General features: G+C 45.5%; 1 protein-coding gene across 1 annotated transcript in view; it reads left to right on the forward strand.

Moving 5' to 3' along the window:
• The first annotated feature begins 496 nt into the window (after positions 1 to 496).
• The window catches only part of GLIPR1 (GLI pathogenesis related 1), a 243028-nt gene continuing 228440 nt past the window's right edge, over positions 497 to 15084 (forward strand). Inside the window, exons 1-2 of the mRNA XM_069627756.1 lie at positions 497 to 747; positions 1859 to 1959. Coding sequence (XP_069483857.1) covers positions 589 to 747; positions 1859 to 1959 — 260 coding nt within the window. The 5' untranslated portion in view covers positions 497 to 588. The remainder of the gene's footprint in view (positions 748 to 1858; positions 1960 to 15084) is intronic.

Consider the following 15084-nt stretch of genomic DNA (forward strand, 5'->3'; position numbering starts at 1 on the left):
CCAAAATACGAAACTGTTAGAAAGAAAAAAAGGTAGTTCCTCTGCTTCAAGGAAAAATACAGTCACTGATGCCACTGTTACCCCTTTAAGGACTATCAACGTTGCAGTCCCTCGACAGGTGACGGTGGCTGTCGGCATTTATCCAGTCAGCTATGGCAACACTACGTAGGACGTAGACTCCCGATTTATTATTATTAGACAGGCACCTTTGTTTCTATTTTCACGTTGGACTTCTTGAACTATTGTACATTTCAGACAGTCAGAATTTTGAGAATTGATATGCAACGTTCAGTAGTGTTAGTAATTTAGTGGTGCCAAGTTGTCTCTGCGCTTTATTACACTTACGCGTTTTCATTAGCAACTACGTGAGAACGACCCACGTAACTTCCATAATACGTCCCTCGCGCACTGCCGCTCTTTTACGTATACCACTGACCTCGTGCTTCCTGTAGGGGGAATTCAAATAGTACCGGACAAACGTTGCGCGTGCGCTACAACGGTCCAAAAGTGGAGATCGCCATTTGAACGACGACGCCATTTGCAGACGCGGTCGTTCGCTTGACACCTCAGCTCTCTTCAAGGCGCAGCATGTCGACAATTCGGTTTATTTTTTGGCCGTTGTTGGGGCTGGCACTCGCCCATCTTTGCCTGTCGACTGACTTCTTCATTCCAGAAATTATTGACGCGAAATTCATAAGGAATTATGCTGAGGTGCAGAATATACTGCGCAATGCCATTAGACCACAGGTCAGTGTAACGTTTAAGATCCTGGTGGTGGAGGTTTTGAGGCAAAATAATCGAATATTCTCTTATGTTTGCATTTGGATGAGGGATAATAATCGAATTTGCTCATATGTTTGCATTTGGATGAGGGATCTGTCGTGTTTTTGGGATCCAAGAGAAAGTACAAATATTTGGAGAGGTGACTAACACCCGTCGAAAGGGTGTTAATTGAGAGGTATGGACAGGTGATGTGAAGAGCCAGGTCACTCAAATATCCCACAAAACCGTTACAACGTAAGAGGGACAGTTATGTCATGCGATATAATAAATGACGAAAAGGTGGTACATTAAAATTGTAAACGAATACGATGTGGTACAATGCGGATTCAAAGGGAACACTTTGTTATAGAATATGGTACATAACAGGAAAAGCAGTATATCAGGAACGTTGGATTAAAATATGAGGAAACATAGCCGTTATGTTTGCATTCATAGTATTAATTGGGATTTTTTTTAAAGTGGGAATTCATTTGTCTTCACGCTTTTAATATTAACAGCCACTGGCGCGTTTGTATTCGTAACTTCGAAACATGATGAGCAGGGGTGGTCTGGGAACCAAAAGAGGCTCTGGAAATCATTTTCAAAGTGGCCCCATATTACACCTTTCCCGAAAGCCCAACCCTTTTCCTATGGGAACATTTGGAAATGCCACACAAAAGAGGAAGAGGCTCAGGGTGCAGAGGCCTACCGGGAAATCTCCAGAGTTCCCTATAGGACAGTCCACCCCAGAGGATGAGTGATTGGCGTATCTTTCTAACCCATTTCTCAGACACACATTTGTTAACTTTTTATACATTTCGCCTCCATAGTCTGACCATATTAGAAATGTCGCTTCTCTGAAGTTAACGTATTTTTTCTCTCAATCTGCTTTTTGAAGTACGATGTATGTCAACAGATAACGCTGTAACCGCAATTCGCCGAAACAAAAAAAAAAATAGAACAGGGTGCTCGTCTAATTGACATGAAATAATAGAACTCCGATACACATTTAACAGGAGGGAATGTACGAATTATGTATGTACCAAGCTTTCATATCCCATCAAATACTTAACTATTCTCTCAATTTCAAATGCAGATTGATTGGACAGAAACTTACAAAGTTGGTCGTGCTCTTCATTCTTGTCCAATGCTGAGTGTCTACCCTAGGACTTTCTCAGAATGCAACTATGCACCGGAGTAAGTACAATTACGTTATTATACAGTAAACAACTATTTGCTCTATTGGTTTGCGCAAGTGCCACGTCTAAGGTATTCTACTCACTAGCAAAGTAATAAAACAATATGCGACCTGTGAAAGCCCTTTAAAACAAGTTTTCCATGAATCCGCGAAGCAAAAAAGGTCAATAAAAATAAAATGTTTTGAAAATATATTTTTTTCAAACGGTTAACAGCGCTATGAAGGTGCAAGGCAGGTGTCAGTATCGATGCAAAACGAAATAGTCGAACACTGGGAAAGGCGCGTGCACTCAGGTTTTACTCGCCTCCATTTGTCAGGTACTCACGTCGCTTTGCATCCTGTGTGCTTAGGTCCTAAGCCATAGGTGCTTGTATCATTTTCACCATTAATACCCTGAGGTTTACACTCCATGAAGTATCACTGCTATTGTGTGCCCATACTCTAATCGTTCTAGACACAGATATACAGAGTATTCACAGATCGTTTTCCATTGGGGCTTTGCCATTTTACAACGCTTCTGTGAATTATTTTCACTAGCGAGAGAAAGGTGCGGCACCCCTGTACGTTGTCTGCTCGTCCCCAAGACCATATGGCACTTGGCAGATAGGGCAGTTGGAGCAGAGTGAGGTTCAGACAATACGTTTCCCATCTGTCACACTCTTTCCCGACAGCACTCTTTCTGTTAGGCCTGTCTTCTGCTTTTCACGTCCTAGTGTGATGTGCGCAGTAGAAGAAGCCTGCAGACACAGCTCCCGTAGATGAGACTTGCCGTAAAACATTCTACATACCTCCCTTCCCATCCTTTAGCAGAGGCAGAATAAAACGCGTTGTCTAATACGACTACCATCTGTCTCCCACATAGTATTCCCGTCCCATTCCCACCAAAAGTAAAAGCAGAAGAAAAAAGCAATTTTGTAAAAATAAAAAAAGACACAAACAGCACTCATTCGTAGTTCAACACTATTCAATGTCTCTGAAAACACACCAAGGTATACAAGACTAAACCGCACAATCCGATCCCCCACTTGAATCGCACCCACTTGCTGACTTGCAAGAGAACTGCAATGTTCGTCTTTTTATTACTATTTGAATAGCTCCCACCATAAATTCATGTTTTTCCTGACACTGACTCCCCACCATTGATCTTCATGTGGGGATTTCACACGCATGGTGCATATTATTCAAAGATTTGACCACTCCTATGAACCTCCAGAGGTTGTACTCTGCTTCACCTGCAAGGGACTCCCCAAAGCAGTATACGTCTTACGATGCCTACTTCTGCATTCCAATATAGGAAACGTACCGAAGATTATACTATTCAAACCAAGTGACTTACCCACCGATCATAAAGGGAACTTGTCATACTGTTAGATTGTGCAGTGTCAGTTTTAGCTTTTAAGTCGAGAATGTGAAGTGCACTGTTAGAAATGTAATGAGTTCTGTGCAGTATCAGAGATCCACATGTCATGTTGAATCCTTTTGAAGGCAGTGCGATGAGTCGTAAAGCAGAAAGCTTCAAACGAAACACAGGCGGTTCATTGACTGCTCCTAAAATGTTGTATATGTTCAGATCTAGATCTGCCTGTACATTGTATGTTTTTTCTAGTTCATTTGGAAAGAATGCCCTGTAAAATGCACCGTTTTGACCTGGGGTTGGGGTTCTAGGGGCTGGACTGTTTCCTCGCTTTGCTATTGCTTGTTCATATTCTGCATAGGGATATGTCTGCCCTTTGAAAATCAAATGTTCACACCCACCCCATATTTCATGTTTAAACAGCCTCAGCATGTCCTCGGATCGGCTCCAAGGGTATTTACTAGTATTCACCAAGTACCTTTCTGTTAGGAACTACTCTAAGGAAGGAATTCGTGTTTATACTTACCTGAACACCTGGGTACTACAGGGTAATAGAGCAGGTCCTTTTATTTGACAAATTAGTTACTAGTGGGTCTGGGGATGGCATACAGGCTTCTATCGTTGGGATGCATCCATTAAAACATTCCGGCAGCCACACAATAGGTGTGGGACACCTTCATTTTACAGACCCTTTCATGGGTTCCTCCCAGAGGTGGGTTCAGGATAAAATCGAGACCCCATACATACAGGTCATTGCTGCACTTGCCAACTGTAGTCCATACTCTGATACAGGCAGTAGCCACAGCCATACATGACCACATCCCCTTTCATATGAACAGTGGTTGGCTTTGGACCCTGTACTGGATCTTACATGTCAGTCCTAGTAGGGACAATCAAGGGGCAGAGCAGGTGTTGTGTTCAAGGTTTGGCCACAAATGACTCTGACACTCCAGTGAACTGTTAACTTATTTACTTAAGTTTAGGTACACCAAATACAGTTCTTAGAGTCAGGTAAGTAAAAGGGGACATAGGACACCCACCGGCATCCTCTCTCAGGGCTTACATCCTTGCAACTCTCAAACCTGGAACTCACTCATAGGTAAACATTCTAAGCCCTGCATTCCATCTCAAGATTCTAGTCACTTGCACCAGATGAATGCAAAGTTAATCACAACACATCTTTCCCCTATAGGGACAACAACAAGAACAGTGAAGTATCGGTGGCAAGATCAATATTTCATCAAAAGATTTGTCCAATAAAGTCCCACCTGAAAAACAAAAGATTATTCAAAGCATTTCATATATAACCACAACCAACTCCAAAAGGTTTAGACCCTGTCACCACTTCAAAATCTATTAACATTAACATCAATGTCCATCTGTGGATTAAAATTAAAAGTCCACCTGTGGAGAGAACATATTAATATGCCTACATAGAACAGCTAATGATGAACACTGTTATCAACTTAATAACTCTAATGAAGATTTAATAAACACTCAAACCTTAATATCTTATTTCACTCACACATCACTGCATACATGTCTACCAACATATGCCAAAACAATGGCACCAAAGTCTAGGAACAACATTTCCCTTTTTATACAGACAGTGTAATGGACAGTAGTCCGCTCAATGGTTCACCACAACCATTGCACCTTTTCACACATGTAACACATGTAATGGACAGTAGTCCGCTCAACGGTTCACCTCAACCATTGCACCTTTTTACACATGCAACACATGTAATGGACAGTAGTCCGCTCAACGGTTCACCTCAACCATTGCACCTTTTTACACATGCAACACATGTAATGGACAGTAGTCCGCTCAACGGTTCACCTCAACCATTGCACCTTTTTACACATGCAACACATGTAATGGACAGTAGTCCGCCTGTGGAGAGAAATATGTTAAACTACATAACTCAATTAAAGAGAGAGACATGTACCTACAACATCACTCTAATAAACTAATATATATCAGCTCTAGTATCTCAACTCTAATCGCCAGCACCGCTGCATTCTCTCCTACTCCACCATTGCATAGAGAGTAACGGAGGAACACAGAGCTCCCATCCCCATCAAACTTCATAACTGAGTCAGGCCTCCCGCTGCAGAACTCATGCCGAACTCCAGGACTCCACTCAAGCCAACCGCAGCAACCTTCGGTTCCAGTCAAAGGTAAGCGCTGACATCGGATAACTTTGTCAGTGATCTCAGCTGCCTTCACTATGACCAATAGCTTGTAGCCTTGGCGCAACAGATGTTTGCACAGTCCATGGGCCCCAGGCCCTTCCTAGATCCATTAACAACTTCCAACTCTTCTGAATGTTTGTACAGTCTCAATTCTCTTAAATGCTTTATGAGAGACTGCCACCTTGAACTTCACCATGCCAATGAATGAATGAACCTTGCTGCTCCAATGAACTTCACAGCTCCTTCTAATAACCATAAGTCTCACAGAGCCCACTGCACTTTACAGCAGACCGTTGTACCTTTCAACACTAGAACTTCTTGTCCCCACTGCCCTTTGCAGCACACCCTTGTCACTGAAGTGCCTCTTCACTCCCTATGCAGTGCCTCTTCACTGTCCCGTGCAGCACTTCACTGCCCTCGCAGCGCCTCACCTCTTCACTGCACCATGCAGCACTTCACAGCCTCTGCAGCGACCACTCACTGCCTCTTGCAGCGCCTCTTGACTTCCTCTTGCAGCACCTCTTAACTGCATCTTGCAGTGCCTCACTGCCCTTGCAGAATCTCTTCACTGCCTCATGCAGCACCTCTTCACTGCCTAACGCAGCACCTCACTGCCCCTGCAGCGCGTCTTCACTGCCTGTCGCAGCACCTCACTGCCCTTGCAGCACTTCTTCATGCAGCGCCTCACTGCCTCTGTAGCATCTCACTGCCCCTAGCAGCGCTTCACTGTCTCTGCAGCACCTCTTCACTGCCTGTTGCAGCGCCTAACTGCCCTCGCAGCACCTCTTCATGCAGCGCCTCATTGCCTCTGCAACATCTCATTGCCCATTGTAGCGCCTCACTGCCCTGGCAGAACCTCTCCACTGCCCCATGCAGCACCTTTACATCCATAGCTGCTCTGTTATTCCAGTGCCTTCGTAGCGCCTCTGTCTGGGCCTTTCTTGCCCCCTCTGCCTCTGTAGCACCTCTGTCTGGACCTCAATTGCCCTCACTGCACTTGCAGTGCCTCACAGCCATCCAGCGCTCTTACCTGAGAGAGGATCACTTCTCAGAGGGGGGGGGGGCAGTGGGTGTCTCCCTTTGGTGCTGTCCCCCCAGCACAGCCAGATCCCATCCTCGTCGCCAGTGTTGTGTTCAAGGTTTGGCCACAAATGACTCTGACACTCCAGTGAACTGTTAACTTATTTACTTAAGTTTAGGTACACCAAATACAGTTCTTAGAGTCAGGTAAGTAAAAGGGGACATAGGACACCCACCGGCATCCTCTCTCAGGGCTTACATCCTTGCAACTCTCAAACCTGGAACTCACTCATAGATAAACATTCTAAGCCCTGCATTCCATCTCAAGATTCTAGTCACTTGCACCAGATGAATGCAAAGTTAATCACAACAGCAGGCCCACACTAATCACAAAAATGATGCCACAGACGAACAAATCAAGAAGATTCACATGGAAAACAGTGTACATGATATTCTGTGCCCCTGAAGGCCTTCGAGTGGCTTGGGGGGGAAGGGGGGGAGTTTGAGGAGGGACATGCAGTATTTTTAGACTTAAGGTAAAAAAGTGTCAGCTCAACAGGTGTCAGGAATTGTTTTCACAGTGTGCTCTTACAAGGTATGAGCCGATCAGACTAACTCTGAATGGTCTGGTCACCACAATCATCAACATTTCATAGGAAGTCCATCTGCAATCCCATTATTAGTCACAGACCTATGCTCTTTGGTGAGGTTGAGCCTTTCAGGGCTTGATTTGTTCCCTTCATGGGCATAAGACATCTGACTGGTGGGTGGCTCCAAGAAAAGAATCATTTGGCGTTTGCCTTGGATAGGCTTTATCTTGCCATAATCGACGGTGTTCACAGCGCATTGTCCCACTTGCCATTCAGATGCCTTGGTGGTCAGCTTTTTACTTTGACATGGCCTCCTAAAATCTATCATATGTGGTTTATATGCTCTTCCCAGCTGGAGCTGAAGACAGCAATGTTGTCCGATTATGAAACGCAAAAGTGTTCCAGCCCAGTGAGAGCATGCTTCATAAGCCCCTGGAATATGTCAGTTTCATTCGTCAGTCCAAAGGGGATTACCTTGAAATGGTACAAGCTCCGTAGAGTACATTACAGTTTTCTCAGTGGGTTAAGGCAATCTGTTAGTAACCAAAAGTCAAGTCAGATGTGGTCATGGACTACTGAGCTGCCCCTAATGTGCCAAGAAGCTTGTCAAATCGACAGGGTGCGCATCTTTCTCAATGATAGCACAGTACCCTCTTAGCCAGGTAAAATATCAATTCAGTGTTTTTGGGAAATGGAATGACAGGGATTGACTATTGGCTATGGGGTGTTTAATCAACCCTAGCCCCAGTATCATCGTGGCAACTTTAGCCTTGATGTACTTTGCCTGACAAAGTGTACACTTTGTTTTTACCAGAAAATTATCCCTGGTATCTATATCATGCTTTCACCATGTTTGGAAGGCTTGGAGTCAAGGAACAAAAACGAGAAGAACCTTGTAGTCTTGCTTCTTGGATGTCAGTTGTAGCTGATGGACCCGTAAGGGGAATGCAACTCTCCCCACAAGTTGTGGGGAGAGTTGCATTCCCCTTCGGGTCCATAAGTAGGTTGGCCTTATAGGTCACAGAGAGGCTCAGTTTCTCCCTCTTATTGGTCAGATACTAAAAGTAAGGAGGCCAATTCCTCAGTTCAGAGAACAGGTTTGAGCATATTCACATGCCGCAGTATGGGGATCCTAGGTGCTCCTATGTGTGCCAACTAGGGGACTTCATTTGCCTTTTTTATGTTTAAAATTTCCTTTATTAAGCATTTTCTTTGTCATATTTTCGCATGTAATATACACATATACGTGTTTGCTCAGGTGTTAAAAAGAAAAAAACAATTTTTATAAACATTTTGGTTAAACTTCAATTTCCCATCTACCCCCCCAACACTCCCCCCACCCCTTGGGACAAAACAAATCTTTATTTCGGTTCTGAACTGCGATTATGTGTATTCCATTGGGATATCATTTCTCCAGCGTCTTCTCCTTTCATTTGTAGGCATCGAGGAAGGGTGCCCACTGTTAGGCGGAAACCTGTGCAGTTCCCTCTGGGACCACTGCAAAAGATTTAGGACTACAGGTGTTTGGCAGTAAACCCACTTGGTAGCAGTCTGTACCACACAGATTCACTTGGTAGCTGTGGCTGAGCAGTCAGACTTCCCTCAAGAAGAGTTAAGCAGTATGTGAAGTATACAATATAGGGCAATTCTTCACAGTGAGATAAGCAAACTTGCAACGAGGCTCAGTGTAAAGATATTAAGGTATTTATTTATAACGGAACATCTATGGAAAACACTATGGCACTATCACGGCAAACACTTCAATCACAATTACTCTACGAAGAAGAAACGATCAATCCCCCTAACAATATTTCGACAAGTCTAGGTTCTACCAGCATCACTTATTTGCAGACAGAGGTGTATGCCTCAACCTAGATGGCACTCTTAATATTAGTTAGGACGGGAGAGAAAAATAGGCAGGTTACGAAATCAACACAGTTCAATACTTCACGGGAAAAATGAAAGGCAAGAAGGCAAGAACCACAATAGATCATAAAGTTCAGAGGCCAGGCCCACTCGGAGAGAGGCAAGGCGATATGTCCCAAAAAAGTCACTAGTGGAAATGCGTTCGAGTCTTTGTAGCAAATTGTTATCGGCATATTGAACCAGTTCAGAACAATACGTGAGAAAAGCTTGGAGGCGACCCAACGGAAAGGAGAGGATTAAGACACCTCACTCGAACCGATCGAAAGGGAAGCCAGGTGGACACGGCACCTTGTTTGTGGAGAGACAGCTCCGGCGGGGGCAGTTGTTCCTGGTGGTGGATGCACGTCGGGTCTTTGCCAAGAGTAGAGATGATCTCGTTGTCGAAGAAAAGTGAAGTCTGGTGCACCACCAGGGAAGAGACCAGCCGCGGAGTGCTCCGTCACAAGGCACCACCTTTTGGTTGCGGTACAGGGGTAGTGGCTATCCGGTTGCCGAGGTGCTCTGCACGAGCAATTCGACCACTGCGTCCTGAGGCGAAGAAAAGGTCGTCGTGCAGGTCGGCTCAGCGTTACCCTTGTCGGATTCTTAGGTCCTGTGGCGACTTCTGAAGATCCAGTCCCAAAAGCCCTGCTTTTATGCAGAAAACCTCCATTCATTCAGCCTGGCTGTCAATCAACACATGCTAAGTGGTGAGCGGGGAGGCTCACCACTTGGGCCAATCACACCAGAGTGCGACAGGAGTTGGCAAGGCAACTCGGTCCAGGGTGCCTAAACCCCTCCCCCACACCCCTGTGGTAACCCAGACAGAATGGCACCACTTTGGAGGGTCTCTGTATAGAGGCCCGCCAAAAGTGGAACAAAGGGCTCAACCTTTGGTTTAGGAGTCACAGAGAGGAACACAGACGCCATTTTAAAAACCGAGTTCTGGCAGAAAATACCATCCGATAAACTTATTTAAGATAAGTAGACCGGTGGTACGTTAGAAATTAACGAAGAAAAGTATCAATCTCTAACAATGGGACAAATCCCATAGGGTTATGTTCGGGATCGAACATAACAAGTAGTTTCCACTGCCACCAGCCAAAACTCGACGAGGGGGGACGGACAGTGCCCCCTCGAGTAACAGATCTAGGAGTAATCGAATTACCCCTACTAGCACGTCCACAATAAGATGGTTTGTGCTAGTTCTGTTAGTAAATTTAGTTCTAGTATAGCCAATGGTGACTTAACATGCCCGGGGAGACAGTAGTCAGTCCCCGGGTATGGAGTCTATGGTGGAGGTCCGCTAGGACGCCCCAGTGTTACGCCACGTAGGGTGCGGTGTAACACACATAGAAAAACATATGAGACCCTATGGAGTAAAAGACCCCATAGCCCATAGAACACATTGACATTTCAGAGGAATTACACACATTCATGTCCAAGAGTGGGAGGAAAAGAGTCTCACTTTTGGCAGGATGGAAAAAACAAACTCCAGAAATCCAGCAAAGCTGCTGGGGGACTCACTAGGTTAGGAAATTCAGCCTAAACAGAGAATTCTCCCTAACACCCACTCCATTTCTCTGCTTGGGGTAATGTCATGGAGGGCCCTGTGATGTTCCCCATCTCATACAGTTCCCGTGCCTTCCGGGCGCAAGTTGATTCAGATGGGAGAGTCTGTGATTTCCAGTTAATGGTGATGCAGACCCTCGCTGCTAGGAGTAGGATGTGTGTCATGTGGGGGCACGCCTCCATCGGTTTTCCTGTTCCTCCAGGCCGAATAGCACCAGTCTGGGGTCGCATTCTCTGGTAATCCCTTCCACTTTGTGAATCCAAGCCAGCACCTCTTTCCAGTATGCCTGGGTTTTCGGGCAGGACCACCACATATGCCAGTTGTCCGCCTGGGCTCCAGATCCTCTCCAACATTGGGGACTGGCTTGTTCGAACATCCTGGATAGTCTTTTTGGGTTGTACTGCCATCTGTGCAGCAATTTTATTCCGTGGAGTTTATACTGGGGAGAGATGGATGTTTTGTATGCAGATTTGCACGTTTGAGAACACAGCCGATCAGTCATCATTGGTCCCAGGTCGTTTTCCCACCTGTTTCTCAGGGCGAGAATATTGTTTTCTTTTGCGCTCAGTATGGATTTATATAGTAGCGAGAAGAGACCTTTGTTTTCAATGGATTCACTTAAGATTTTTTTCCATTGAAGTGAGGTTCCTCTGGATTTTATCCTTCCATTTCGAGGCCGATAACGCTCCCTTTAGTTGTAGGTACATGAACGCTTTCAAGGGTCTGATTTGAAGTCCTGCTTCCTGGTCTTGAATGACTATACATCCATTGGTTTTGACAAACTGTCGCACTCTTTCTAGGTCGGCTTCATACCATCTTTGGTAGCGCTGGTGATCGTGGATTTCATTCCTTATGGGGGGCACCCATATGTGGCTCAAGGGAGAAGGCCATTTTGTTAGTCCTCTCATTTCCCCTTTGTTCCACCACAGCTGTAGGAGAGATCCCATCGCGAAATGGTTAATAACAATGCTGGGGAATGCCTTTTTTGGTGCCCAGAGCCATTCTTTTATAGTAACCGGGCGCATCAGATGGTTTTCAATGGCTACCCATTGTTTTTGTTTATCCATTCTCAGATGTGGAACCAGGGCTCTCAGCTGGGACGCTCGGTAGTAGGTGTATAGGTCAGGGAGGCCTGTTCCACCTTCTTCCTTTGATTGGGTTAGGACCTTATAGGCTATCCGTTGCTTCTTCCCTTGCCAAAGAAATTTAAGGAGCATGATTTTTATGTCTGTAAAGTGGGATCTCGGGATGGTGATGGGGAGCTGTTAAGGAGAATTCTCCAGAATGGCTAATTTCCCTTACCTATTGAGTCCCTCGGCAGCTTTGCTGGATTTCTAGGATACATTTCTTTCACCTGGTAAGAGTGTGAGCCTTTTTTTCCCACTCTTACAAGTGTTTTTGCTGTGTGTTGTACGTTTTTGCTCATGGACTATGGAGTCTCACCTACTCCACAGGCATCATCATTTTACTGTGTGTCACACATCCCCTTTAGTGCAGTGACCCAGGGTTGTCTCTTTAGACTTCCCACTTTAAACTCCGTTTTCTGCGACTGACTACTGTCTCCCAGCCATGTAAAGTTGCCATTGACTTTACTAGTCTTTTTAAATTCACAGACCCAGTACAACCTATCTTCCAATAGAGTACTGGCAGGGTTAATAGTTATCCCTTTTTTGTCTGTTTCTCATGGAACATTATTTTGTTCCCCTGTCTCTAAGATTTGGCTGGTGGCAGTGGTATCTACCATTTTTATTCTACCGCAAGCTACGAAAATAGCCTCGGTAACGTTAGAGGCTATGGTGGTATCCTCGAACTCTAACCTTCTGGACTACATTTTATTTTTATTTGGTTCCGGTCAGGTTTATTCGCCATTTATTTTGGGTCTTTCTTGTGTTACTCAGTGCGCCAAACCAGGTTTGGTTCCTTTGCTCGCCGTCCTTTGGCGGGCTTCTGCACAAAAGCCCTCCTTAGGTGCCTGAGTGTCTGGGTGGATAGGATGTGAGGGAGGGGTTTGAGGCCCCCTGCACAGGGTCTCCTTGGAGACCCAAGTCGCACTCTAGTTTGGTTGGCTAGGTGACTGTTCTGCCAGGACAGCCACCAGGCTGTGTGAATGGGGGGAATACTGCATAAAAAGCAGGTCTCTGGGACGTGGAAGGCAGTCGCCACTGGATCGAGAGAACCGAGGAGAAGCTGAAGGAAGACGACTGCTGCAACTACTGGACATCCCGGTCGAGCACTGCTGCAGGTCCGAATCGCCCGAACTTCGAAAACAGAGAAGATCTGCAAGGGTTCTTCTTCCCTTGAGCCTGGTGGGACCAACCAGCTTGCCAAACACCAGACACCGGTCCTCATCCTGGTCGAATTTGCTGTGCATCGCTGCAGTGAACCGGATAGCCAGGTGGAACGGAACCTGTTTGGGTTTTAAGGAGCGCACCTTTTATTCAATACTTTGCTCTGCTACTGGCTTCTTCCCTGGGCAGTGCCGGACCCTCCAGTCTTCATGCCTCTTGTCACCATGACAGTCGCTTCCGGATCTGTGAGCCTGCAGGAACTACCAGGAACCACCGCCTAAGCTACAGCATTCTTCTTCATTTAAGCTACTGTTCAAATCCTGTTGTTCGTTCTGCCCTACCGCGGTGAAAGTGTTTGAAATCTTTCGCCTCTCCGAAAGGCTTGACCTTCTCTACTCTTTTGAATAACTTTTCCTCCGACCAACTTTGTTTTGAACTCTTGGCAAAGACTTAACCGCAAACTACTCTGAACTGTGCGATCCTCTGCAAAGACTCTGAACCATTAACATTGGCCCAGGTCTATTGACTTGAATCCTAGTTGTAGTAGGCCTTTTCTAGATTGCCCTGCCTATCACTTGATGGTGTTGTTGATTTTGAATTGTCTTTCCTCCCCTTTTTAATTACTGGAGTGCCATTTTGCCCACACTTCATTTTGAGCTTAACTTGTCCAGAATCGATTGGGTGTTGTGTAGTGTATTAAGATTGTGATTTTCTGCTGCTTTACAATAGTGAACTGTTTTCTAACTGATGGTGTAAATAAATGTATATTCTTTTACTCAGAAACCTTGAATCAGTGTTTGTTTCAACCATAGTAATTGCTGTCCTTTGTGTAACTTCTGATACTGCTCACTTTACTCTTGAGATAAGTTTGGCTGTCCAGCCATCACTACCACTTTACTGTGTAGTACAGGCTTGTAGCAAAGGTGAATGTTTAACTTGCACTTGTAGTCTTAATTGTGTGTGGTGTTCCCAAAGGGTACTGCATATGATTCTGCCTAATAGGAGCATCTGTTATTGGTATAAGAGTTGGGGAAGTATTACCATTTTATGGCGTTCAGACGGCCCAACCATGATATTGTTAACTTAGTCCATCTCTCCAGCTCTTTTGGTATTTCTAGAATTAGCGGCTGGAGGTTTGCCTCGTATAGTTCTTCTGTTGTTTTGGTGACATTGATTCCTAGGTACCTCAGGCTCTGGTATGCGATCGGGATTCTCCATGTTGTTGGATCACCTGCGCCTAGGAGGCTAGGATTCTTCTATGGGAAGGTTGTCGATTTTTCCGCATTTACTTTTAGGCCAGCCCATTTCCCAAATTCCCGAATAGTCTGTAGCACTGTCGGTATGGCGGTCTGGGGGTCTGCTAGGTAGAGGAGTATGTCATCAGCAAACATAGCCAGCTTGTATTACGTATCGCCAATTAAAATGCCCCTTATGGTGTTTTATTTCCTGATTACATTGGCCAGGGGTTCAATGGAAAGCGCATAGAGGAGTGGCAGTTCCTCTGGTCAGGTCAAATTCTTTTGAGAATTTATCATTTACTGCCACTTTTCCCTTTGGGGTTCTGTAAATTGCCTGGATCCCCTTATGAATCGGTCTCTGAATCCCATGTTCCTAAGTGTGGCCCAGAGGAAGCCCTACTCGACACTGTCGAATACCTTTTGCGTGTCTACGCTAAAAAGCGCAGCGTCCCCTTCTAGTCACCTGGCGTGCTGCATGATGAATTTTTTTCGCATAGTGTCTGCCCCTTGTCTATCAATGAAGCCCACCTGGTCTGGGTGGATCAAGCGAGGCATTATCTCTTCCATTCGTGTGGCTAAGACCCTTGTGTATATCTTGGCATCAGTATTTAACAGCAACATTGGCCTATAGGATTTGCATTGTGTGGGGTCCCTTTCTGCCTTGGGTATTACCACAATGTGTGCCGCTCTGGAGAATGAGGTGTGACCACAAAAGTGATGGGTGGAAGGTTTCGAATGATCTTAACCAGTGGAAATTGCTCTGGGCAACCTTCCACACCACTGTTTTTTAGCCCGTCTGCACCATTGCAAAAGGGGTCCAGCCATGTGCAAATCAGTCAGCTGCCGCCACCAATGGTAGCAGCCCAGCCCGAACTGCTAGGCCAGGACCCCTCTGCACATAAAACCAAGCAACTCCAGACATGTTTCGGCCGTGTTGGACCTCCTCATTGAGGTGCAGCC

Source organism: Ambystoma mexicanum, chromosome 12, assembly GCF_040938575.1.
Source record: "Ambystoma mexicanum isolate Mex_15411 chromosome 12, UKY_AmexF1_1, whole genome shotgun sequence".
Taxonomy (NCBI): domain Eukaryota; kingdom Metazoa; phylum Chordata; class Amphibia; order Caudata; family Ambystomatidae; genus Ambystoma; species Ambystoma mexicanum.